Source organism: Emys orbicularis, chromosome 1 (assembly GCF_028017835.1).
Source record: "Emys orbicularis isolate rEmyOrb1 chromosome 1, rEmyOrb1.hap1, whole genome shotgun sequence".
Taxonomy (NCBI): domain Eukaryota; kingdom Metazoa; phylum Chordata; order Testudines; family Emydidae; genus Emys; species Emys orbicularis.
Window position 1 is genome coordinate 86,270,859 of NC_088683.1, and position 27,858 is coordinate 86,298,716.

Sequence of the window (27,858 nt, forward strand, 5' to 3'; positions counted from 1 at the left end):
CCCACCCCAACAAATCCCAACCATGCTTCAGAACTCTGCCGGTACTGGAGACTTCTGTGACAACTGAGTGCATAGAGTGTGCAGTGCTCAGTGGGACTGTTTGTGTAAGTGCCTGTTCACCAATGTGAATAAGAATTGCACAGTGTAACCCGTAGTGAAATAGACTAGATTACCCTCGATTAATGATACTCAATCTTGAAGAGTCACTTCAGAGGCACTGAGAGATGCATGCTAATTGTGCAATGGAAACCTGACATTGCTTTACACAACTTCATCAAACAGCCACAATGCAGTGTTTGTGGCACACAACTTCTTCATTCAGCTGACTAGCTGCCTTCTCCTCCTACCCCTTTTTCTTCAAGTAGTATCCCTATGGGTGCTTCACTGTAGGTGTGTCTGCGTCCCTGCGCTGCTGATCAGAGAACTTTGGTAGCAGTCCATCCTGCCCGCGCATGTGTCGCTCCTTGCCTGCCATGAGGCTAGCCAGCACGCACGGGTGACCCTCCTCAGTTCCTTCTCAACCACCCTTGGCTAGAGACATAGCTAAAGCAGTCCTTTCACGGATTGTTAACTCCCTTTAGATTTGCTAATTTTAACTTCCCTTGAAGCCTTTTTTCCTTTGTTTCCTTGTTTGCATTTTATTTGGCCTTGCCTAAAAAAAAATAATAAGAAGAAAGAAAACTGAAGAAGAAAGGGTTTGCCTCCTGCCAAACCTGTTGAGGGGGACCCTCAGGACAAGGGTATGCCATCTCTCCATGCTTCAAAAAGTGCCTCAGTTGCAAGGAATCTATCCCAGTAACTGTCGGACACTGCCTGGGGGAAAAGCACATTCCACAAAAGTGTAACTTGTGCCAACAACTGAAGCGCAGGTCCAGGAAAGAGAGAGATAAGGCTTAAACTCCTGCTCATGGAGTCGGCCCTTCAACCCCCAGAATCCCGTCGGGAACTCTCAAGGCAACTTTCTATGTCATAGGGAAGTGAGCCCAGAGAGATTAGCCACCCACAGGACCACTAAGGTTTGTGAGTGCCCGTAGTGAGCCCAGATCGAGCCGAAAACAATCCCTGGCTCCATCAATATAATCAGTACCAATGGCACGGAAGCTGGCTAAAACTGGTACCCAGGGAACGCATGGTACCAAGCCAACAGAACAAGTTGGACTGCTCAAGGACCCAATGGGCATGGGCAAAGAAGCACTGGTACTGCAGAAGTGTGAAAGACACAGAAGATCCACCCTGGGAAAGGCTCCGTCAGTACGGACATCTGCACCGGTACTGACTCCGGTGCACGTGGCACCAACGGACATTGCAGCCAGGTCCATATCTCCGACTCCATTGGTGCAAGCCGCTCAGCACTGACAACCACTGCCAGTACTGACACTATCGGCACTGCCTGATTTCCGGTGTGTGACGGATCTTTCGATGTCCAACGCACTGGATTCACACTTACTTAGTACTGGAGCCCAGGTACCTAACTCACTCAGAGCCCCAGGTTCACTGAGGTCTCCTTGCTTTACACAACTTCATCAAATAGCACCACCATTATCATTGGAGTTGGAAAGTGAAAAGGAAGATGTGGGTTCCCCATGCTCTTCTCACTTGCCATACTGGGCCCAATTTCACTATGGGCATCAGGCGTATTGCCCACCTGATCCACTGTCTCCCTGGTTTGGCCATCCATGCTACCAGCCGCCGGGCCCCTACCCACCATAATGGCCATACTGGGACTCTTGGCAGGCTCAGAGGCAGCAAACCTTCCATGCCTCCAGCATGGCATACCAACAAGCAAGGAGACACCCTTCTTCAGCTGTGGCTTCGAGGGCTTCTGAACCCCCAGGACAAGGGGAAGAAATTGAGGCAGAGGTGGAAGAAGTTACTCCCAAGCCCATCTCTCATCGTCCTCACCAGATGAGATGGTGATCCACTCACCCCACCCCCACCACCATTGATGACGGATGATTTCAAGTTATTCCAGGACTTGTCACAGAGGGTGGCAGAAGCCCTACAAATACCATTACAAGAAGAAGTGACAAAGTCCCATCACAAACTGGTGGACATCTTACATTCTTCCATCTCCTCCAGAGTGGCCCTCCTGATTAATGAGGCCATACTAGACCCTGCCAGAGTCATATGGCAGACCCCAACATCTGTCCCGCCAATGGGCGAGAGGGTGGATAAAAAGTATTACGTGCTGGCAAAGGACACAGAATTTCTTTTTTCCCCACTCGTCTCCCAATTCCATCATTGTGGATGCCATTAACGCTAAGGTATGACAGCACCAGTTTAAGTCCACTCCTTATGATTGGGACCAGAAACGTTTAGATCTGTTTGGCAGGAAAGTGTACTCATCTGCCACCCTCCAGTTCCATGTAGCAAACTACCAAGCCTTGTTAGCACAATATGACTACCAGAACTACCCAAAACTCTGTTCCTTTATTGACCCACTCCCTGACTCTCATAAGGGCCAATTCAAAACCATAATTAACAAGGGCCAACGGGTGGCTAAGATGTCCCTCCAGTCTGTGAGATGCGGCTGACATAGCAGCATGATCAATTTCCATGGCTGTGGTGATGAGACGGGCTTTGTGGCTCCATTTGTCCAGCTTCCTTAGAGAAGTCCAAACCACGGTGGAGGATCTTCCTTTTGAGGAAACAAAGTTATTCGCAGAGAAGACTGACATGTCTCTCCACATGCTGAAGGATTCTTAGACGACTCTTCGATCCTTTGGGATCTATACTCCCATTTATAAAAGAAAGTACAGTCCTCTGCCACCGTTCAAGCCCCGATCAGCACAATATGCATCTCAGTACTCATCACAAAGATCTTATGAGCCACAGAGGAAGAAGCTGAGGTTCCCCAGGTGAAAGTAATCAGGACCCCAACTGACTTTATCTCAGCCCTCCACTTTGAAGTGGCAATTTTGACAGGTTGGTCGAGGTGCCCATAGAATACTCTCCTCACCATCTCAAACTGGAAAACCTCGCCCATCCCTTCGGAGACCATCTCTCCCCATTCCACAGCACATGGGAACAGATAACCTCTGACAAGTGGGTGCTGGAGATCGTCCAGAACAGATATGCAATTCATTTCTCCTCCCACCCCCTTTCCAAACACCCTTCCCTGTCCCTCTTCAGGGACCCTTCTCTTGAGAGTCTACTACATCTAGAGGTAAACCATCTCCTCAGCATAGGCGCCATAGAACCTGTGCCCGTACATCTCAGAAGCAAAGGCTTCTACGCTTGCTACTTCCTGAGACCAAAGAAAAAGAGAGGTTGGAGACCCATACTGAACCTCAGAGCGCTCAACAAATACATCAAAGCGCACAAATTCAAGATGGTTATCCTATTAATGATTATTCCAGCATTAGATAAAGGAGATGGGTTCTCAGCCCTTGACTTTCAAGATGCCTACTTCCACATTTCTGTCATACTGAGTCTCAGACATTACCTCAGATTCATGCTGGGCCAGGACCACTACCAGTACAGAGTACTCCCGTTTAGCCTCTCATCGACTCCTAGGGTATTCTCCAAGGTCCTTTTGGTAGTGGCGGTCCACTGACACTCTCAGGGCATCCTGATTTATCCTTACCTGGATGACTGCTTTCTCAGGGCATGGTCCTTCACAGAATCCCAATGAATCACCCAGACCACACTGGATCTGTTTCTGAATCTGGGCCTATAGACCTTAACACATGTATAGAGGCTTGACTTCATAGGAGCCAACCTCAACTCTGTTCAGGTGAAGGCGCTCCTCTCATATCACAGATTCCATAGTCTCGCCTCGTTGATAGAGACAGTACAATCCATCCCCCAGATTTTAGCCAGACATTGCCTACAGCTCCTGGAGAAAAAGGAAACATCATACTGATTACTCCCACATGGCTTCTACATGGCCCAGACAGACATGGTATCCTTACTTGTCACAGCTGGCATTATATCCATCGATGATGACTCTTCCAATCACTCCTTATCTCCTGTTGCAGAACGAGAGATGCACTCTTCATCCCAATCTGTGGGTTTTCTGGCTCAAAGCATGGCTCCTTTGTGGTGCCAGCACATGGAGACATCATGCTTTGAGGAGGTACAGGAGGTGCTGTTACACAGTAGGAAAGGAACTACTCGTCGTACCTATCTGCAAAAATGGAAACGATTCCAGATAGGGTACCAACCTAAAGGCGTCACCCATTATACAGCCACCCTACTGGTAATCCTGGACTACCTGTTGGCTTTCAAGAAATTGTGACTCTCCGTTAGTTCACTAAAGGTCCATTTAGCAGCAGTTGCAACCTTCCACCAACAGGTAGAAGATTACTCAGTCTTCTCCCATCCAACTACAAAGAGGTTTCTTAAGGGCATAATGAACTTCTTCTCACAACCTACACTTCCCATTCCTCAATGGGATCTCAACCTAGTACTAAAAGTACTAGGTAGACCGCCATTTGAGCCTATGGCCACTTGCTCATTAACTCACCTTTCCATGAAGACAGCGTTCCTCATAGCCATCACCTCTTCAAGAAGGATAGGGGAAATAGCAGCTCCAATGGCGCATCCCCAAGGTCATGCTTTAGACCACATCCAACGTTCACTCCCAAAGTGACTTCTGCATTCCACGTAAATCAGCTTCCAACCTTTTATCCCAAACCTCATCACGATAATAGGGAAGCCATTCTTCACATGCTTGATGTGAGGAGAGCTTTGGCCTTCTATTTGGACACGACAAGAGCCTTCAGAAAATCTCCGAGACTCTTCCTCCCCGTTGCAGATAGATCAAAAGGTACAGCGATTTCAGCTCAGAGACTCTCCAAGTGGGTCTCGGGCTGTATTATATTCTGTTACCAATTGCGCAATGTAACACCTCACTCTGTAATATGCATGCATTCTACAAGGTCGATCTCCTCATTGGCTGCCTTCTCCAAGGGTATCCCTATATCAGAAATCTGCAGAGCAGCGACCTGGGCATCTACACATACCTTTGCAGAACACTATGCCATCCTGGGTGATTCAGCTGCAGATGCCAAATTTGGTGCTACCGTGCTATCATCCATATCAGACTTGACTCCAAAGTCCCTGCCTCCAGTGGTGGGCACTGCTCAGGAGTCACCAACAGTGGAGCACCCATAGGAACACTACTTGAAGAAGAAGAGGAAGAGGTTACTCACCTGGTGCAGTAATGATGGTTCTTCGAGATGTGTGTCCCTGTGGGTGCTCCATGACCCGCCCTCCTCCCCTCTACTTCAGAGTTTTTGTCATTGACTCTGTGGTAGAGAAGGACCTGAGGAGGGTCGCCCGCACATACTGGCTAGCCTCGTGGCAGGTGAGGAGCAGTGCATGTGCGGGCAGGGCGGACAGCTAACAAAGTTCTCCAACCAGCAGCGCAAGGACGCAGACACACCTACAGTGGAGCACCCATAGGGACACACATCTCAAAGAACCATCGTTACTGCACAAGGTGAGTAACTTCTTCTTTCTGGGAGTCTTTTCTCCTCTCTCCGTCTCTTCAGTTTATGGCCTGCCTGCAGTAACATGGAGAGATGATGGGGGCTTCTGTCAGTTTGTTTAGTGCTACTTGGACTGCATTGCATGATCAGACCCAGGGGACCCGCTTTTGGCAGTTCGGGCGGAAGTCCGAGCGGGGCTTTTTTTTTTTTTTGCTTCGGCAGTTTGGGCAGGAGTCCGAGCGCTTTTTTTTTTTTTTTTTTTGCTTGGAGCGGCAAAAATGGTAGAGCTGGCCCTGCGGCGCGGCAGGGGGTGCGTACTCAAAAAATTTTTACTGATAGGGGAGCACGATCAAAAAAGTTTGGAGACCACTGCTCTAGAGTTACAGCTTGAGTGTCTCTGACCTAGTTAAAATGCTGCAAAAACATCTGCACTGTTTTTCTTTCTCCTCCAGCATACAAGTCAGCAAGGTGTTAAATGACACACACGTGAGAGTCTCTCTCCCACCTAGACGCAAAGAGGCCAAGAGTGTATGCATAAAGGCCAATGGGCGTAAATGTTCACCACCAATCACAGTATATTATGTCTCTGAGCCATCATGTACTAAAATGGAGCCAACCACCACTTGGGCCAGGTAATTCTTGTTTTTGTTTTATTTTTTATAGATTTAATAAAGCTTTATCATACTATGTTAATATTAGTAAACTTAACTGGCTGCCAGGTCCTCGGCTGGTATAAATTGGGATACCTGTGTTGGATTTCAGTGAAGCTGTACTCATTTACACAAGATAAGGTTCTGATCCAATAATCCAGTTAATCACCACTATAACCCATTTGGGTGTATGGCATGGAAGAATTTAGCCCCATGAATTGAACTGAAGCAATATTTCATGTGCAAAGATGATCACTGTAACTAAAAAAAAAAAAAAAAAAAACATTTGTGGAAAAGTACAAAACTATTTTTAACCCCCCCTTAATAGTAAATGAAAAATAAACCTTGGTACTAAACTGAGTTCTAAAACAGAAGTGCCAGGGTACCACAAACATATTTTGATTTCCCCCCATAATTTATTTTGGCCATACATTGTGAATTTCCCCTTCAGGACTAGCTGCAGAGTTTCTCCTGTACATTAAAAGTATCTTTTTAAAAAAAAGAAGTGAACTGAACATAAAATGAAAATTCCCCTTCCTTGAGTAATATGTATGAAATGCCCCCACTGACTTGTCTTTGGGACAAAGTGCCAGATGCTTCCTGTGAGGTGCTCTACACCCTCAACTGCTACTAAAAGACAACGGGAATTGTGCATAGTCCTAGGTTGCTCCAGGAGCAGCAAAACAATGTGATGCTTCTGGCTCAAGGTAGTTCTTTGGCTTATGCTCTGGTGCTAGCCCTTAGTGAGCACAATTTTGGTTAATACAAGCAAATGCATTGTTGCTACTTGAATGGAAGAAAATGTATGACTAACTGAGAAGTAATATATCCCTATAGATTATTAGATCATTTGGGACTTGCCTTGGATCTCTCGTGAGCAAACAGGATTTGCACCATGAAAGAGGCATGTAACTATATCGTATCTTTGAAAGTACTTTCAACGTAACTGGAAAATCAGTCATACAAATTACCTAGCTCTGCAACTTGTTTTTATTTTATCTACTGTTACCAAGGCAAACCGTTATACACTGTGGCTAGTAGTTCCTTCTTGAATAAAACATTTGAAATGTAAACAGGAAAAACAAGATATGTATTTATTTGTGGGGAAAAACTAACATTAACCCCTCAATTTTTTAATTTTTTTTTATAGTGGCGGTCGCAAAATAACCCTCTTTGGGAGAAATTTTAATGTGACAGACAGTGTCATTATTTCAGATGACCAGAGATTAAAATTTACTGTAAGTCTTGAACTCCTTTGCAATAACAAAATATGTGTTTTTAAAGGAATCATTTTTGTTCTTAAGCTCTTTCAAAAGCTTAAGCACATGCTTAACTTTACTCATGTGAGTAGTCCCATTGAATTAAATGGGACTACTCATATCAGTAAAATTGTGTATGTGTTTAAATATTTGCAGTCAAGGTCTAAAATAGTTAATTCCCATGCATAGTTCTCCAAGGCTTTAAAGTTCTAAGGATTCTCCCTCCGATTTTTCTGTTTCTTCACTTCCTGAAAGGCCTTGCATTCCAGCAACCCTCTCCATCACCAACATAGATACAGCCTTAGAAGAGTGCATGGCTGGTGCTATGATTGGTGCTTAAAAGAACAAAAATGACCAATACAGAACTTACTTCAAATATAGTACACAAAGTATTGCTCTTAAATAGAAGGTTTATCAGTTTCCCATGTGATGTCAGCAGGATTTAAAAGTGCTATTGAGTGCCTCAGTTTCTTACTGTATGTACCTTGGAGTACTTCAGCACTGAGAGTTTTGCTGTTTTTTTCCTAGGTCTCTGGATGTCCTGGAAGTACTTCTCCATGTAGTTTCCTAACACCAGATGTTAGCCTTTCAAAAGAGTGTAAATTTATTAATGTGTCACTAAAAGTGGAAACTGTCCTTATACCTTGTATTGAATTACAATATTGTCCTGACCCTATATTTATTGACTATCAACTGCATACTGAGATGGACCCAGATCTGGAATTAAAATTATATGTAAGTTTTTTAAAAAATCAAACAAAAATTCACATATGATAGTTTTAAGTTTTACCACATTTAATAATAGTTTCCCATTTCAAATTTGTTCTCTTCAGAAAAAAAATGACTTCTTAGATATTTCTGAAAATGAGATTGGTGTCACTCTCACTCACATGATGAATGATATACGTTTGGAACCTATCATCTTCATTGTTCATAATATTACCAAAACCGGAGATCGTACTACTATACTGTGCAAAGTCAAAATGGAAAAACCAGGCAAGATTGAGTTATCCACTGTGAAAGTTTGGGTGAGTAAAAATTCTTTCCCTAGTGATTTAACATTGTTTGTTTTTTATGCTTATAAAATAGGTCCTAAGATGTTAATTAGCTGATCATAGATATCCTTTATAATTAAGGAGTGAAATAGCATTATAACATATCTTACCTAAAATATTTCACAGCCAAGTTGTCTTGCTGTGATGCTACTCATGCTCAGGTTTAGGTGAACTTGCAAGATTTGTCCATGTGTATCTGATAAGCTATATGAAAACTTCAAGACCTGTGAGCTATCACAGTGTCTTATGAGGACTTCAAGGGACTAAGTGCTGCTCCTCTCAACCTCCCTGGAGCAGAACCAATGAGAAGAGGGCAGGATGCATGCTTTGCAGCTGTGCCATCTGTGCCACCTTCAGGGTGTGGTTGGTTGTAACTGTGAAGCTCCATTGGCTGAAGTAATTCCCCATGGAGGGTGGGGAGGGAATCCATGGGCTGGGCTACAGAGGTGTGAGCCTAGGTAAGGGCAAGGAAATGACCTCGGTTTGGTGCAAGGCCTCTACCAGAAATGTTGTTTTTCTTTGCTGTTGACTTGAGCCTTACATTTGTCTTTTTGCTGATCAGGGTAGACATCTGTAGTGAAAAGAGCAGTTTTTGTCTGTGAAAACTTGTTTTTACTCTCTTGAAAATGACAACATTTTTGTTTGCAGTGATTCTGGTGAGTGCAGATATTTGGCTGGTTTGAGGCCAAAATCTGCCTTTGCTTACACCACATTAATTTCAGTGTGGCTAGCCTGAAATATAAGTGATGGCAGCATTTGGCTCATTGTCAGTAGTTTTACATTTTTCACACAGCACAGTTTTGTTCTTTTGGTTTAACTTAAGATATGGTAAATGTTATGTTTGGATCAGTTCATATATGTTTTTCCAAACTGCTTCTTCCTTCCCAATGATTTACCTAGTCAGGGTTCATCACTTCAGCTAAAGAGACCAGTTGCTTTATCCATTGAACATGATCTTCTGCAAACATGGACTAGAGTAGCTACATTCCACTAATACAGCTGTCTATTTTTCCATTAGGTCACATTAGGAAACTTTTCGCAGGAAGTTCAAAAGCAATCATCGCACAAGTATTTTTATGTTCTGTCTTTGCTGCCTATCTTATTACTGGGTGTAATTGTTGGTAAGTACTGTTATGCATTACCCTGTAATTTGATTTGCTGAAAGAGATAATTACTGTGTATACCTTAAAAGTGTCTGGGATTGTCCAGGATGATCACAGAAAGTCTGATATTTTTCCCAGGTTCAGTTGGGAACAGCTAGGTAGATTATTTTGCTCTGATGGTAAAGTTCATCATCACAGACTACAAGATGTAACAAGGCTGTTTCAGTAGCCAGTTCTTCCAGGAAATGCACCATGTGGCCATGCAAGATCTAGGAACTACAGCCCAGATCCTCAAATGTCTTTAGGTGCCTAATTCCCATTGAAATCAGTGGGAGTTGGGTGGCTATATACCTCTGGTGATCTGGGCCTACATTCCTACATCACAAGTTAGCGCCTTCCCAGTTGTCAAAACAAAGCTCCCCAAGGGCGAGTGTCTCCAGCACAGTTGCTTACCATCAAACAATGGTTGTGATCATCCCATTTTAGATGATTCATGAGTTTAATTAATTGTAGTTAGTTTGGTCAGGTGTTTATTTCTCACCCATTCTTTTCATTATTCTAATTCTGCCATATTTTTACTCCATCATGTTTTGTAGCGAGAGGCATGTCTCAGCCTTTACTGCTACCCTTGTCAATGCCTCTCCTCTCTCAGGGTATGTCTACACTACGAGAGTAGTTCGATTTTACTTAAATCGAATATGTGGAATCGATATTACAAAATCGAACGTGTGTGTCCACACTAAGGACAGTAATTCGACTTTGTGAGTCCACACTAACGGGGAAAGCGTCGACATTGGAAGCGGTGCACTGTGGGCAGCTATCCCACAGTTCCCGCAGTCCCCGCTGCCCATTGGAATTCTGGGTCGAGCCGCCAATGCCTTCTGGGTAAAAAAATGTGTCGAGGGTGCTTTTGGGTAACTGTCGTCATCCGTCCGTCACTACCACCCTCCCTCCCTGAAAGCGCCAGCGGGAAATCAGTTCACGCACTTTTCTGGTCAGTGACTGCGCGGACGCCACAGCACTGCGAGCATGGAGCCTGCTGCGACCATCGCTGCAGTTATGGCCATTGTCAACACCTCGCAGCTTATCATCCACCTTTCCCAGAGGCAGATGCAGAGAAATCAGGCGAGGAGGCTACGGCAGCGCGGTGAGGGCCTGAAGTCTGAGAGTGGCACAGACCTGTCAGAAAGCACGGGACCCCGCGCCGAGGACATCACGGTGGCAATGGGTCATGTTGATGTTGTGGAACGGCGATTCTGGGCCCGGGAAACAAGCACGGACTGGTGGGACTGTATAGTGCTGCAGGTCTGGGATGAATCACAGTGGCTGCGAAACTTTCGCATGCGGAAGGGGACTTTCATGGAACTTTGTGAGTTGCTGTCCCCTGCCCTGAAGCGCAATGACACCCGGATGCGAGCAGCCCTGACTGTCCAGAAGCGAGTAGCCATAGCCCTCTGGAAGCTTGCAACGCCAGACAGCTACCGGTCAGTCGCGAACCACTTTGGCGTGGGCAAATCTACCGTGGGGGTTGTTGTCATGCAAGTAGCCAACGCAATCGTTGAGGTACTGCTCTCAAAGGTAGTGACCCTGGGAAACGCGCAGGTCATCATAGATGGCTTCACTGCGATGGGATTCCCAAACTGCGGTGGGGCTATAGATGGAACTCACATCCCTATCCTGGGACCGGACCACCAGGCCAGCCAGTACATCAACTGAAAGGGCTACTTTTCAATGGTGCTGCAAGCACTGGTGGACCATAGGGGACGTTTTACAAACATCAACGTCGGAGGGCCGGGCAAGGTTCATGACGCTCGTGTTTTCAGGAACTCAGGTCTGTTTAGACGGCTGCAGGAAGGTATTTACTTCCCGGACCACAAAGTAACTCTTGGGGATGTGGAGATGCCTATAGTCATTCTCGGGGACCCAGCCTACCCGCTAATGCCCTGGCTCATGAAGCCCTATACTGGCGCCCTGGACACTGAAAAAGAACTCTTCAACTACCGGCTGAGCAAGTGCAGAATGGTGGTGGAGTGTGCTTTTGGCCGTCTCAAGGGGAGATGGAGAAGCTTACTGACTCGCTGTGATCTCAGCGAAACCAATATCCCCATTGTTATTGCAGCTTGCTGTGTGCTCCACAATCTCTGTGAGAGCAAGGGGGAGACCTTTATGGCGGGGTGGGAGGTTGAGGCAAATAGCCTGGCTGCTGATTACGCCCAGCCAGACAGCCGGGCGATTAGAAGAGCCCAGCAGGACGCGCTGTGCATCCGGGAGGCTTTGAAAGCTAGGTTCCTGAGTGAGCAGGGTAACCTGTGACTATTAAGTTTGTGTACAGAGAAGCTGAACCTGCCCCCGTTTCTTTACCCACTAAATGTTCAGTATCCTCTCCAGTTACATACCCCGTTCCCCCCCCTTCCAACACACGTTTAAAAATAAAATCACTTGAATTTTGTTAATGAACACCGTTTTCTTTATTATTGTTTTCGCGGGAAAGTGTTGAACCTGGGACGCAGACTGTGGTGGGAAGCGGGTGTAGTGTAGTGATGCAAATGACGCTTCTAAACTCCAGGAATGACAGGCTCCGCAGTGGTGGACTGGTTGTTTCAACGGAGCCTGCCACCCCTCCTGTTCGGGACTCTGTGTGTGTGTGGGCTATGTGACTTTGTGGCAGGGGGAGGACGGTTACAGATCCCCTGCTGCGTGGCTCTGTGATCCAGGATAAGGACCGCTGCATAAGATCTCTAACTGCCCTCCCCCGCCACAAAGTCACAGAGCAACCCCCCCCCTCCCCAGAACATGAAAACCACCTCCCAGACTGACCAGGGTAACTAGTGACTGCACTGTGTGTGTGCCCTGCTGCTGAACCTGCCCCCGCCTCTGTACCCTGGTAAAGGTGACTGTCCTGTCCAATTACCAACCCCCTTCCCCCCCCTCAGACAGACTCTCCTCTAAAAGAACATGATGGAAACAGTAATTAACAGAAACGTATTTTTTATTAGCAACTACACATGAAACTGGGGGGTGAAACTTGGACGGGGGCTTGGGTGAGGCGGGAAGGAAAGGACTTGTCAAATTTTGGGGAATGAGAGCCTTCTAGTACTAGAGCAGTCTGCAGGGGTGGAGTGAGAGTTTTCACGGACTCTGCCACCCCTCCTTCTTTGGACTTTGGGTGAGGGGGGGTATGGGACTTGGTGGCGGGGGAGGGCCGTTACAGATAGACTGCAGCGGGGCTCTGTCCTCCTGCCTCCGGTCCTGCAGAACATCCACAAGGCGCCGGAGCGTGTCCGTTTGCTCCCTCATTAGTCCAAGCAGCGTTTGAGTCGCCTGCTGGTCTTCCTGCCGCCACCTCTCCTCCCGTTCCATGTGTGATCGGTGCATTTGGGACAAGTTATCCCTCCACTGGGTCTGCTGGGCTGCCAGGGCTCGGGAGCAGCCCATAAGTTCCGTGAACATGTCCTCCCGTGTCCTCTTCTTCCTACGCCTAATCTGCGCTAGCCTCTGGGAGTGTGATGCCAGGCTAGGTCGGGAGACAGTCACAGCTGTGGGAATGGGAAAAAGGGAGTGAATTCCTCAGAAAGCTAAATTTAGTTGTGAACAAACAACAAGACCATGCACAGCACCTATCACATGCGCACTCAGGACAAGGTCGAATTTTCGGCCTTCGCATTCAGTGCCTGGGGTCTTGCAGTGCAGATCAGAGAAGCGGGGCAGGACACCGGAATTTGGGTAGCAGGCCGACATGGTAAGCCGTAGACTTGTGGCTGCTTAAAACTTTAATAGTAGCACTGGCCTCCTTTCACATTGAAAGCAATGCCAGTCCCTGCTGCCAGCAATCCGGCAAGCATGAACTCTGCCCCTGTCCCACCCCCTCGCGGCTGTCCCAGGGAAAGATCCCTGTATGCTGCTCCTCTCCCGCCTCCACCGCGTGGCTGTAAACCGCTGGTTACAGTTCTGTAAAGGAACAGGCAAGCAGTCCCAATACTAACATTCCCCTACCTAATTCAAAGCAGGTCACCATGAGCAACATCACTCTGATGAGGATTTCAGAGACGGAAAAAGAAAGAATGCTTCGGGAAAGCCTGCAAAGACCAGGGTCGTATGCCGCCATGCTCTGCAGGGCAATGATCCCGGAGTACTTGCTTGTCTCCTGGCGCGGAAATGTTTGCTACTACGGAGGACCCAATAAGGCCGCTCTCCCCAGGAACCTGATGCAAAGGCTTTCCAATTACCTCCAGGAGAGCTTCGTGGAGATGTCCATGGAGGATTTCAGCTCTATCCCCGGACATATAGACTGGATTTTACTGTAGCTGCACTGGCAGGGACTAAACAGTAGAGCGGCTTGGGCAGAACAATCATGCTAAACCGGACATTGTTAGATTTTTTTCAGTAGTTGCACTGCCAGGGACTGAACCGTTAAGCGCCTAGGGCAAAGTAATCATGCAAAACCCATTGTTAATATTGTTAATATTCCTGTTCTGTTAAAAATAAATGTTTAGATGTTTTAAACACTTACTGAGTGATCCTTCCCCTGATTCTGTGTCCGGGTTAACGCCTGGGGACGGTTGGTAGGGGATCTCTGTAAGGGTGATGAAGAGATCCTGGCTGTCGGGGAAATCAGTGTTGTAAGCGCTGTCGACTGCCTCGTCCTCCTCATCTCCTTCCTCATCTTCCCCGTCCGCTAACATGTCCGAGGAAGCGGCCGTCGACAATATCCCATTGTCAGAGTCCACGGTCAGTGGTGGGGTAGTGGTGGTGGCCGCACCTAGGATGGAATGCAGTGCCTCGTAGAAACGGGATGTCTGGGGCTGGGATCCGGAGCGTCCGTTTGCCTCTTTGGTCTTCTGGTAGCCTTGTCTCAGCTCCTTGATTTTCACGCGGCACTGCGTTGCATCCCGGCTGTATCCTCTCTCTGCCATGGCTTTAGAGATCTTCTCGTAGATCTTTGCATTCCGCCTTTTCGATCGCAGCTCGGAAAGCACGGACTCATCGCCCCACACAGCGATCAGATCCAAGACTTCCCGATCAGTCCATGCTGGGGCCCTCTTTCTATTCTGAGATTGCATGGCCATCTCTGCTGGAGAGCTCTGCATCGTTGCCAGTGCTGCTCAGCTCGCCACGATGTCCAAACAGGAAATGAGATTCAAACTGCCCAGACAGGAAAAAGAATTCAAATTTTCCCAGGGCTTTTCCTGTGTGGCTGGTCAGAGCATCCGAGCTCGGACTGCTGTCCAGAGCGTCAACAGAGTGGTGCACTGTGGGATAGCTCCCGGAGCTATTACCGTCGATTTCCATCCACACCTAGCCTAATTCGACATGGCCATGTCGAATTTAGCGCTACTCCCCTCGTTGGGGAGGAGTACAGAAGTCGAATTTAAGAGACCTCTATGTCGAACTAAATAGCTTCGTGGTGTGGACGGGTGCAGAGTTAATTCGATGTAACGGCGCTAAATTCGACATAAACTCCTAGTGTAGACCAGGCCTCACAAGTGTTAACTAAGCAATTTGGAAATATTTCTCTTTCTTGTAAAATCAGTCAAGTTTGAAGAGTTTTATTCCACTGTCTGTCAGATGCTGCTGCTTAGCATGCAGATTTGAGTGTGTTATCTGTTAAAAGAAAGTCAGCCTGATAATTCTGAGATCCAAATAAAAGGAGTGTGTTATTAAAGAGTGCCTTGCACAATGGGATACTATTGTCAGCGGACTGTGTTTTAAGCAGTCGAGCCTAGTTGTCTGAGCAGGAGTCAGGCCTAGTATTTGGAACGGGAATCAGGCCTGGTGGTCGGAGTCTGAAAGCCAGAGCCAAGGGTTGAGAAAGGATTAGAATCAGGAACCAGGGCCGAAAGTCAGAACCCAAGTCAGAGTCTGAATGCCAGAGACTAGGGTTGAGACAGAGTTGGAGTCAGGAGTCAGTGCCAAGGGTCGGATCCAATTTATCAGATGTCAGGGAAGGCAGGAGCAGGGCTGGTTCTGAGGCAGGCGCAAGGCTGGGACAGGACAGAAACAAGGCTGGGTATAGGGCAAGGTCTGGGCTGGATCTGTGGAGGAGCAGAGCAGAAGCAGGGTGTGGCAAAAGATGAGGCAGAGAATCAGTGGGCCTGTGTGTTGAGCAGCCAGGTAGCTACTGCTGCTCCAGAGTTTAAGAACTGGCCTGCTGGCTTCCTCAGCCAGTCAGGCAGAGTGGTCTGACAGGAAGCCTCACTGGTTTGTTAAGGTGTCAGGAGTACAGAGCAGTTGCAGCTACTGGGCTTTACTCCTGAGGCCTGGTCCATGACTAGGACTCCTCTGTGCTACTAAAATGGAAATTAATAATAATTAATTCAGAAGAATGTTACTGGAGATCCTTTTTTTCTTACACTCATTTTCATTTTATTGTTAGTATTGGTATATAAAGCAGATTTGTTCGTCTTATTTCTATATTAAGTATCTGATACAATTTTCTTTCAATTTTTTTTAGTGGCAATCATAGTAACTAGATACAAATCCAAACAATTAACCCGTAAACTGAGTCAACAAATTGAACTGTTAGAATGGGAAATTCGGAAAAAAATACGTGATGGTAGGTCTGCACAGCTTTCTTTTGTTTAATAAGTATATCATTTCTGAAATTAAAAGTGCCATGAAGAGACTCACATTTTTTAAATATTTTGTTTCATAGACTTCATTAAACAGAAATAGAATAGTTTGGAATGTGAATATCAGAGTTTCTTGTTAATGTTGGTGTGCAGTAGTAGCTAATTCTAGAAGCTAATAGCATTGCATGTAACAATTTACTTGATCAAAATTGGAGATAAAAAAACTGCATCCAATCAATGTTTTCCATCCCACAGAGATTCAGCTTGAAAAATAATGCATCAAGTCTTAGAACTGTTTTTAAGAACATCTTTTCAGGGTCATATTGAAAGCTGTAATTGTGAAGATAATTTTGCGTTATCAAAGCTAACATTCCAGGGGGTTGTTATTTCAGGATTTGCAGAACTACAGATGGATCAATTAGATGTGGTGGATAGTTTTGGAACTGTTCCCTTCCTCGACTACAAACATTTTGCTCTTAGAACTTTCTTCCCAGAGGTAAATGGTTGCTAGTCTTTAGGTGTAATCCTTCCACGGTTATCAAGTAAGAACCAAATAGCTCATGTAAATATCACCATGTGATTTTCACAGGAGACCTTGTATACTACTACAAATCCAGTAGAATAGTGCTGGGCAAACATTGCAGGGGAGTGTTTAGATCTGTTAATCGTAGGTTCTGTAAAACTTCATATGCTCCAAGTCTAATTTTTTTAATTAAATTAACCCTAGTGTCCCCTTAATTCATATGTGTTTAATGATTGTGTGTGCCATGTAAGGGTCTCTCATAGCCTTGCCTCACTAGATCTGCCTCCCTTCATGAGACTACCATTCCTAAACCTGCATTTTATCTGTTGCTTTTTATCTCTCACATGCTCACCTGTCTGTACAAAACTTAATTAAGTTAACTTAAACAGTTCGGCTAACATGTTTACATCAAGGGACTTCCTCGTTGGCTCAGCAAGGTGAGGAGGAGGCCTTACAAGTTCTCTCTCACAAGCCTGCACATGAATTAATTTCAGTAAATTAAATTAAAAGTAGGAAATGAGAAATCGAAAGTGATGTTGATGTTCTGTGTCAAGCTGCAGATTACCTTGCCAGAAATGTTTAGAGGAGTGACAGTGGTCCCAATAGAGGCCAGCACTAAGCACATGCTCAACTTTAAGCCTGTGCTTTAATGTTGTCCTAAATAGGGACTGGGCTTAAGCAAGTGTTTATATGTTTTCTGAACTGGGGCCAGTGTTACTTGCGACATCATGACATTTAATAGCATAAGAAGAATGGGGGAAATAATTTCCCTGGAATAGCTGGAATGATACCAAACTGGGGAAGAAAATACCAGTCTCAAATATCTTTCAAAGTTATATTATGAGACTAACCAAAGCCCATGAGTTTTTAGTATACATACTAATCTTCTAAGAGCATCAATATGAACAACTACTTTTCAAAAACAAATACTTAAACAGAAAATATTTTGTTGTATAGCTGGCTCAAAGGAGAAGATGGCCCTAGTTGGTTTGTATAGTGCCTTGTACAATGGGATCCCAAAATTGACCCTGTAATGTGAATATTAAATATGAATAACAATAAAACTTTCCAAATCTGATATTGATCTCATTTACACCAGAGTAAATCAGGAATTACTCCCCCCAAATCAGTGGAGTTACCCAAGCTGCAACTGGGAGATCATAACAGGGCTCCTGTTGCTATAAATTCTGCATGTTTTCCTTTTGTTTTCTTTTTTTACCAGGGATATTAACATGACAATATTATCATTATTTTTAGGAGTTCATCTGTTCTTTCTGCTTACTCCTCATCAAAAATCTTAACTCTCTTATGAAACAAACAGGATGGGGTTTATAATGTGTCATTTGTTATCAAAGTGGTTATCTCATGTATTTAAAAATATATTATATGACCATTTCAGCTTCCCAAGTTTTGTTACTTAACCCCGTATCTAGCCACCATGGCTTTGATTTTCATTATTAATTCTGGTATTTTAACTTCTGCTTGTGTTATTTATATATGTATATTAAAAACCTTATTACATTTCTCTATATTTAACCCTAATTTTTACCCAGGTTTTCATGCTTTCCTTCTCTGTCTCTATCCTTTTCTTGATCTGTTTTGTTTAACCTTAACCATGTCTGCTTTGTGTAATTGTTTTTTACCCTTACCACATTTCTATTTTGTTTATTATTTATATGTAACTCTTCACACACTGTGTGTGTGTATGTGTTTTGGTGTTGTGTGGGGGTGCTTATGGAAGAGAGGCAGTGGAAATGGAAGGGCGAGGATGGAGGGAGAGGCTAATGGAGAAGGAGAACTACAAAGGCTAATAGGCATGTGGAAGAGGAAAGAGTGGGAGGAAAAGTTGGGATAAGGATCAGGGGACAAGAGCAGGAGGAGTGGCAAGATAGAACACACAGGAAGAATTCTCTGTGTCAATGAAAAAGTGGATAACAGTAAATGCCAACAGAAAAGTCTATTAAGTGCATCTGAATGAGTTTGGAGGCCAAAGATACTGATTTGGAGAAATACAGGCTCTGATGTCAGAGCCTCACGGACTGTGAAGGCCTGGTACTCCCTGCTGCTAACGCTGCTAGGAAACTGGGGTCTTTTAAGATTTGCCCTTGGAAAACTTCTGCTGACTGCTAGCAAGGCTTGCAGCACAGGGCTGATCAGGGGTCAGTGGGACCCAGTGTGCCCTATGGCTCTTCTGTGATTTAATAATACTGACTTGCCTCAAAGGGTTGTGGCAGACTTAATTCATGAACTTTGAGATCCATTGTTAGCAAGTGTATGAAAAGTGTCAGCAGTAATAATAACTGCAGAGAAAAACTCTAAATTTGGCTAAGCCCAGGGGTCCCTGACATCCAGAAGATTCATACTATTGGTATAGTGACATCCGGGAGTAATGCATTCTGGGGTTTCCTCGCATAGCTGGAAAAGCAGCAGATTTTCATGTGATGATAATAAACAGTCTTCCCTATGGCATGTTAGAACATGGCTGGGCTGACTGACCTCCGCAGCCTGGGAGTGAGGGCATTCAGCAGCATACCAGTAAATGTGGCCTAGCTTAATCCTGAGTTTCTCTTTGCAGTTTTCCTTTATGTTACATGCCAGAACTTTTGAGAAATCGTAGAATACATAAATTGCAGGTGCATTTAGAAGCCCAAATCCTCTTTAGTCAGCAAAGTCTGTTGCCTTGGGTACATGCTTAGCCTTTGATATTTCTAACAGTAATGCATCACCTGTCTTTTATTTTAGTCAGGCAGCTTTGCATCCATTTTCATTGAAGACATGCACACTAATGTGTCACGGGTAAGTCTATGTAATGTAATTTTACTTTTATTTAGTGGTTATTCTTTTCATGGTCATCACCATAGAATCTGAGCACCTTCCAAATGATCAGTCAGATTAAATTTTCTCTACATTCCTTCCCATGTGGGGAAAAGTTACATGGCTTTATGTATATAATGTAGTAACATATATGTATATATGAAAACAGGATCTTATAATGGGAAGTATCAGGCAACTTTAACTGTAGGTAGTACTGCCTGTATATAAAGTAAGTGTGTGTGTGTGTGTGTGTGTGTGTGTGTGTGTACAGATATGCTATGGGTGAAATCCTGGCCCCATTGACATCATTGGCAAAACTCCTATTGATTTCAGTGGGTCCAAGATTTCATCTTGTGTGTTGCTTACCCTCATTTCTAAGAATTAAGGACCTGTCGTACCCAACTACAGTTTGCCTTATTTTTGTTTAACTGTTCCAGAGCAGAGACCCCAGGCAAAAGGACGAAAGCCTCACCATGTTGCATGCTTTAATTTGTAACAAGGATTTTCTTGTTACTCTCATTCACACCCTTGAAAAACAGAAAAATTTCTCTGTGAAAGACAGGTATAGTATGATTATGCCTTATAATCTTCAAGCCATAGAATTAAGAGAAAAACGACATGGATTATGACACACACGTATAGTTTTCACTACATACAAAGCAAATTTAAGCTTTTCCAAAGTATTTTTCCTTGTTCTTCACCTGAAACAAGCCATTAAAAAGAGATCAGAAGATTTATAGATGCCTATAGACACTGAACTAGCAAAATACCTCACCTCAGAGCAAGCAGTTCTTGCTTTATAATTTGGAACTTTTCTTTCATTGAAATGGAAACTATTCTTCAGAATTAAATTCGGATACACAAAATACATTTTTTTTTAAAATTGCTGGATGGGATGATCCTGTGTACTTTAAATTTTATAGAGACTTTAGTGGGTATTTGGGGTACCGAAAAAACGAAGGTTCAGCATATAGGCGTAACTGAAAGGTGTATGTTTATTTGAACTAATTTCACAGTAAGCTGTTATGAAAGGCTTAGGATCACCTTTCTATTGTCATAGATTTGAAAAGCAAATTTCAGACCTTTTAGCTATGACTTTTTTATTTTTTGTAAACAGGTGCTTGTTTGCATCCTTCTTGACTATTGCACTACAAAGTAAACTAGTCTACCTAACCCATATTCTAGAAGTCTTGACCAAGGACTTGATGGAGCAGTCTAGCAATACGCAACCTAAGCTCATGCTAAGACGCACAGAATCTGTCGTAGAAAAACTGCTGACAAATTGGATGTCTGTTTGCCTTTCTGGTTTTCTTCGGGTAAGTTTGACATCTTTCCACCACCTTAGACACTAGAATAAGGAATATTTTCAACATAGCACATGCTGACTTCTTCCATGCAGAACTCATGAGAGATCTGTTTGTGCATGAAACCTAACTTTCTATATTACTAATATACCCATATTACTGTCCTGATCACTTATATAGACAGCTGTCATTATGCAAAGGTAAGAAAAGAGCAACTGTATAAATGATGCTAACAATCTGTACTTGGGTTGGACTTTAGATAATTTTGAAACTCTGACATTTTCTTCTGTTGCTTCACATATTATCATCCAAACCCCATCAGATATTTTCTTGTCATGGCAGAAGATTCACATTGTGGTTAGAATGCAATGTGTATTCTCCTCCTCAAAAGCTATCATAGAGCTATGCTTTGAGAGAGTTTAAAGGGAGGCTGTCATTTTGAAAACCTCACTTCTGTTTGAATTTTTTTGCCTATTGTTGTTACAGCTAACACCTATGATTAATAGAACTGTAAGAGGTTGGGGGGAAATGATCCCTCTCATTTTACAGTCTGTTTAATTTAGTCCATTTGGTTGCATTTTGTGTGCTGACAATTTTGTTGTTTGAGGTTGTACTTCCTGTTGTGTGCACTAATATGATGACATCTCTCCCATGCCCTGTTTTGCAGGGAGCTCACGTGCTTTGCCCTAAGGCCTGCAAAGTACAGCAGCAGGGTAGTTTGAAGCTGGCAACTTTCCTGGGACCCAAGTATAGAGCTAGGGGACAGTCAGAGGAAACCTGTTCTTCACATCCCAGTCCTCTTTGTGGGGCTGAGGAGCAATGGTAGCTTGGGATGGTAGGGTGACCTACACAGGGTTTGGGAGTGAGTGACACCTGAGAGAAGATGACAGGTCCCTCTGAGAGCTCCAGAGGCGAGCTAAGCCAGGCCAGAAGAGGCAGGGGAGGTAGGCTTTCTCCACTAGCTGCCTGCCTGTGCCCAGCATGGGGCTCTGAACTGTTGTGGCAGGAGCCCCAGGTGGCTCTTCCCATTTGAGTAAGAGAAACAGGAGTTGGGTGGGGATTTACGAAAGAACAGATAAACCTGCACAGAAAGTATTTTTAATTGCAGGACAGCTGAGCAACTTGGCTAAAAAGGAAGTTTGACTGGCTTCAAATTGTTGGTGTCCCACTAGAGTTCCAATGGGAATGCAGAAGAAAGAACTAAAGCTGTTGCTTGTTTGTGTTTGGTCTTATTTCTTAGGAGACAGTTGGAGAACCATTCTATAAGCTTGTGACTGCCCTCAATCAGAGGATAAACAAAGGGCCGGTAGACGTAATAACTTGCAAAGCCCTGTATACACTAAATGAAGACTGGCTTCTGTGGCAAGTGACCGAATTCAAACCAGTGGTATGTTTGCCAAGCTGCTTTTCCTTCAAATACTGAAATGTTTTGAAAGAACCCACAACATTCTTCTTATGTAAGGATGCTAAATTGAGTCTCTTAGATACTCCAGTGATGGTGACGGTATAAGTACATAGATAGATAAAAATGGGCAGAAAACAAAATTATTATTATTAACACAGTTTCAAAACACAGTAGATGTGAATTAACCCACATTTCACCAATCTGATACCTTCTGCTTCACAGCAGTGATCTAATAGCCAAGCACTGTATCGAGGTCTCATGATACTTCAAGTTATTCTTATTAAAAATTATACTATAGAACATTTGCAAGTACACAATGAGATATTGAAGTAAATAGTTAAAACTAGATTACATTTATCAACAGTACACAGGAAATTTTGTGATGCTGGATATCTGTGATTTTATTGTGTTTGCTTACTCAATAATCCTCAGAATTCAGTAATTCACTGTGGGCTTTCCTGTCATTAACTGCAAATTAGTAAAGTTGTAGTGTGGTGGATTTTAATTAGTTGCCTGAATAAAAACAAGGTCCCTATGAAACTTAGCTAAATCATAAAATTCCAGAGTGGTGGTGTCAGAACTTTCCTCTATACGTAGATTTGTTACATTCATCAAAACAAATACAATGTTCTTACCATTTTGCACTTATTGCTGCAATCCAGCTACTACTGAAGATATTTTCAACCTGAATTACCAAGGTATCCTTTTTTTAAAAAAAGATGATTGCAAAAAGTTAATTAAACATGTTCTGTTTCCTGTGTGCTATGAATCCTTGGGTTTTCTAGGTTTTTTACTGATTTGTAACAAATATTTGGTGCTGCACATTTAATGTTCTGTGATAAAGATAGGTTTTATATGTTATAGCTAAAACTATTATTTCCCAACTGTGATCCATGCACCAAATGCTAGTGGTCCACAGAGAAATGGCTAGTCCCATGGCATTGGTTCTCCTCCTTATTTCTAGCTCTAAAACACATTGAAAGATGTTTAACACTATATTAAGGGTGAGATTTCAAAAAGCACCTAAGAGACGTAGGTACTGAGCTCTCAATGAAAGCTAATCTAATACTTCCTTGGTTTTTCAAGTATGCAATTGCTGCTGTTGCCGTGTGGCCATTATGCTATCAGAAAAGGGAGGGGAAATGGTTTGTGCAATTCTACATGGGAGGCTGAGTTGGTCTGTGTGATTGGGAACAGAAGGGGAAGTGGGAGACCGATAACTTTTGTTAGAATGTTCCAATACCCTGCTCCAGGTTCACTCAGTCTGGCCCAGAGTTAAACATATATTTAAAACAGAAAATTACACAAACTTGAGCCTGATCCCAGAGCAGTATTTGATGGACTCTGTGGGTTTGAAAAGTAAAAAAAGACAGGAAACACAAACTTTGGAACTGAAGTTCTTCTGAAAGAACTCAAATGTGAAGTTGCGGAACTATTAACTAAGGTTTGTAACCTGTCCTTTAAATCGGCTTCGGTACCCAATGACTGGAAGTTAGCTAATGTAACGCCAATATTTAAAAAGGGCTCTAGGGGTGATCCCGGCAATTACAGACCGGTAAGTCTAACGTCGGTACCGGGCAAATTAGTTGAAACAATAGTAAAGAACAAAATTGTCAGACACATAGAAAAACATAAACTCTTGAGCAATAGTCAACATGGTTTCTGTAAAGGGAAATCGTGTCTTACTAATCTATTAGAGTTCTTTGAAGGGGTCAACAAACATGTGGACAAGGGGGATCCGGTGGACATAGTGTACTTAGATTTCCAGAAAGCCTTTGACAAGGTCCCTCACCAAAGGCTCTTACGTAAATTAAGCTGTCATGGGATAAAAGGGAAGGTCCTTTCATGGATTGAGAACTGGTTAAAGGACAGGGAACAAAGGGTAGGAATTAATGGTAAATTCTCAGAATGGAGAGGGGTAACTAGTGGTGTTCCCCAAGGGTCAGTCCTAGGACCTATCCTATTCAATTTATTCATAAATGATCTGGAGAAAGGGGTAAACAGTGAGGTGGCAAAGTTTGCAGATGATACTAAACTACTCAAGATAGTTAAGACCAAAGCAGATTGTGAAGAACTTCAAAAAGATCTCACAAAACTAAGTGATTGGGCAACAAAATGGCAAATGAAATTTAATGTGGATAAATGTAAAGTAATGCACATTGGAAAAAATAACCCCAACTATACATACAACATGATGGGGGCTAATTTAGCTACAACGAGTCAGGAAAAAGATCTTGGCGTCATCGTGGATAGTTCTCTAAAGATGTCCACGCAGTGTGCAGAGGCGGTCAAAAAAGCAAACAGGATGTTAGGAATCATTAAAAAGGGGATAGAGAATAAGACTGAGAATATATTATTCCCCTTATATAAATCCATGGTTCGCCCACATCTCGAATACTGTGTACAGATGTGGTCTCCTCACCTCAAAAAAGATATTCTAGCACTAGAAAAGGTTCAGAAAAGAGCAACTAAAATGATTAAGGGTTTAGAGAGGGTCCCATATGAGGAAAGATTAAAGAGGCTAGGACTCTTCAGTTTGGAAAAGAGAAGACTAAGGGGGGACATGATAGAGGTATATAAAATCATGAGTGATGTTGAGAAAGTGGATAAGGAAAAGTTATTTACTTATTCCCATAATACAAGAACTAGGGGTCACCAAAAGAAATTAATAGGCAGCAGGTTTAAAACAAATAAAAGGAAGTTCTTCTTCACGCAGCGCACAGTCAACTTGTGGAACTCCTTACCTGAGGAGGTTGTGAAGGCTAGGACTATAACAATGTTTAAAAGGGGACTGGATAAATTCATGGTGGCTAAGTCCATAAATGGCTATTAGCCAGGATGGGTAAGAATGGTGTCCCTAGCCTCTGTTCGTCAGAGGATGGAGATGGATGGCAGGAGAGAGATCACTTGATCATTGCCTGTTAGGTTCACTCCCTCTGGGGCACCTGGCATTGGCCACTGTCGGTAGACAGATACTGGGCTAGATGGACCTTTGGTCTGACCCAGTACGGCCTTTCTTATGTTCTTATGTTCTTATGAAGACTTCAAGTGTGGAAGAGCAGACAGCTGTAAGATGCAGATTACTATCAAAATGAATGACCTTTCTTTGAAACAAATTAGCCCTGTCCAATAGGAGTGTGAGGTCTAACATGGACTGGTCAACCAACAGCATCCTACTAAATGGAAAACAAAGCTTTATGATAGCGGACTGAATATTTTGAACAATCAGGTCTACTTTACCGACAAGAGAGAGAAAGGTCCTGCAAGACATCACTGAGTGATTGGCTCTTGGAAGCCTTATCCCTGAACACAGAGGAGCAGCAATGTTATGAGAAGTAGGCCTACCGCATAAGAGTGAAATACATCCAGTTTCCAAATAAAACATCCTGGACATGTTAATTTTGGTCACATTTTATTAGATATAGGAAAACTAGATGAAGGCCGTGTGATTTATGAAGATACTCATCAGCAGCCATTGCATCCAAGCAATCCCCAATAGAAAACCAGCAGTATGAACTGTGGTGATCAGAGAGAATTCTGAATTATAAATGGGACTAATAGTGAGCGTGCCCTCCACTGATAGTACTTATCTAATCTTAGACTAAATTCTATAGCACTGTTTGACAGTTCTAGAACCTCTTGGTGGCTGATTATGCCTGCAGCCCTAGAAAACTCATATTCTCCTTTTCTTTATCCTCCCACACCCTCAGGTTCCCCAGTTTCCACCATTTATTTCAGTCCTGTGTTGGTTTGTTCAGGCTTCTGAGTGTCATGTTGCTGGATTTGGCTTCTTTCTTCATTGTTCTGCATAGTATTTCTCTAGGTCAGGGGTGGGCAAACTTTTTGGCCCAAGGACCACATCTGGGTGGGGAAATTGCATGCAGGGCCATGAATGTAGGGCTGGGGCAGGGGGTTGGGGTGCGGGAGAGGTGCAGCAGGGGGCTCAGGGCAGGGGGTTGGGGTGCAGGAGGAGTTTGGGGTGCAGGAGGGATGCGGGGTGTGGCATGGGGTTGGGGTGCAGGCAGGGGGCTCAGGGCAGAGAATTGGGGTGCAGGAGGGGTTTGGGGTGCAGGCTTTGGCCCGGCGCCGCTTACCTGGAGTGGTTCCAGGATGGCAGTGGCACAGAGCAGGGCTAAGACAGGCTCCCTGCCTGCCCTGGCCTCGCGCCACTCCCAGAAGCGGCCGGCACCACGTCATTGCGGCCCCTGGGGGAGGGGGAACAGAGGGCTCCATGCTCTGCCCTCCCCTGTGGGTACCTCCCCCGAAGCGCCCATTGGCCGCAGTTCCCCGATCTCGGCCAATGGGAGCTGCGGGGGGTGGTGTCTGGAGGCGAGGGCAGCTCACAGAGCCCTCTGCCCCTCCTCACCCAGGGGCTGCAGGGACGTGGTGCCGGCCATTTCCAGCAGAGGTGTGGGGCCCGTGGCACCATGGGGATGGCAATCCCGCGGGCCAGATCCAAAGCCCTGACAGGTCGGATCTGGCCCGTGGGCCGTAGTTTGCCCACCCTTGCTCTAGCTCATCCTTTTTCTCTTTTTCCAAGTGGGTGTGCATATTATCATTTGCCATGGAAGTCACACTGGTGGCATCCTTAAAGTGTGTCCTAAATATGTCCATTGTCGTCGTCTTACCGTGTTTGATGCCTTAGTTTGGTTTGCTCTATTCAGAATTTCTGCTATTGCAAGAAACTCTTTCCAATGGATTCTTAACATCTTCCTCAGACAGTTACTTTGGAGTGAGTTCATCATATCAATTTCTGTTGTAGATTTCCATGACTCTGCTCCATAAAAGAGGACAGATATGATGCTAGTGTTAAAAATTCATACTTTTGTGTCAGTGCTAAGCATGCTACTTCTCCAAAACTTTTCGAGTTTATGAAAATTGTTGGCTGCTTTTGATATTCATTGCGTGACAACTGGTATGGTGTCACCATCATTGTACATCTCACAACCTATATAGCTAAAATGACTTACTTCTAGTGTTTCTTCATCCACTCTAGTGGTTACTTTAGCCATATATTTTGTCTTCCCCTTGTTGATGAACAAGCCAACTTGTTTGACCATATCAGCCAAAAGCTGAGTATTTTCTTTGATTAACTGATGGGTTGAACTAAGCTGGATAGTGTCCTCAGCAAATATGTGGTCATCCAATTGTGCTTTATCATTTATCCATTAAATTCTTCAGTTGCCTTCTGCAGTTACTTTCATAACATAGTCAATGACCAGTGCAAACAATAGTGGGGACATAATACAATCTCTTTGTACGCTGTCAAAAGCCTTCTGGAAATTTATAAAATTGATAACAAGCTGTGCTTGCCACTCCATACTTTGCTTTGTAATATGTCTGAGAACAACAATATGGCCTGCACCTGATCTCAGTGGTCTAAAATATGCTTGTTCCTCTAAGTTGAAGGGCTATTTGGTTCTTGATACATTCCAGGATGATGTTGCACATGATTTTCCCAGGCACTAAGAGTAATGGGATTCCTCTCCAGTTACTAGTATCAGGGGGTAGCCGTATTAGTCTGTGTCCACAAAAACAACGAGTCCGGTGGCACCTTAAAGACTAACAGCTTTATTTGGGCATAAGCTTTCGTGGGTAAAAAACCCACTTCTTCAGATGCATCTCCAGTTACTGCAGTTGGTTAGGTCACCTTACTTTGGCAATTTTACTATAAGGCCTCTCTTCACTGGGTTGGGTTCTTTTCTCCATTCCATATTCTGTCCAGAAACACAAGGAAAATC

General features: G+C 44.1%; 1 protein-coding gene across 1 annotated transcript in view; it reads left to right on the plus strand.

The window, feature by feature from the left end:
• Window positions 1-27,858, plus strand: part of PLXNC1 (plexin C1) — a 102,219-nt gene that overhangs the window by 48,410 nt on the left and 25,951 nt on the right. Inside the window, 11 exon segments of the mRNA XM_065417273.1 lie at window positions 5,888-6,067; window positions 7,236-7,323; window positions 7,873-8,079; window positions 8,178-8,372; window positions 9,418-9,520; window positions 15,954-16,055; window positions 16,464-16,567; window positions 19,337-19,390; window positions 19,846-19,970; window positions 20,526-20,724; window positions 21,953-22,099. Coding sequence (XP_065273345.1) covers window positions 5,888-6,067; window positions 7,236-7,323; window positions 7,873-8,079; window positions 8,178-8,372; window positions 9,418-9,520; window positions 15,954-16,055; window positions 16,464-16,567; window positions 19,337-19,390; window positions 19,846-19,970; window positions 20,526-20,724; window positions 21,953-22,099 — 1,504 coding nt within the window.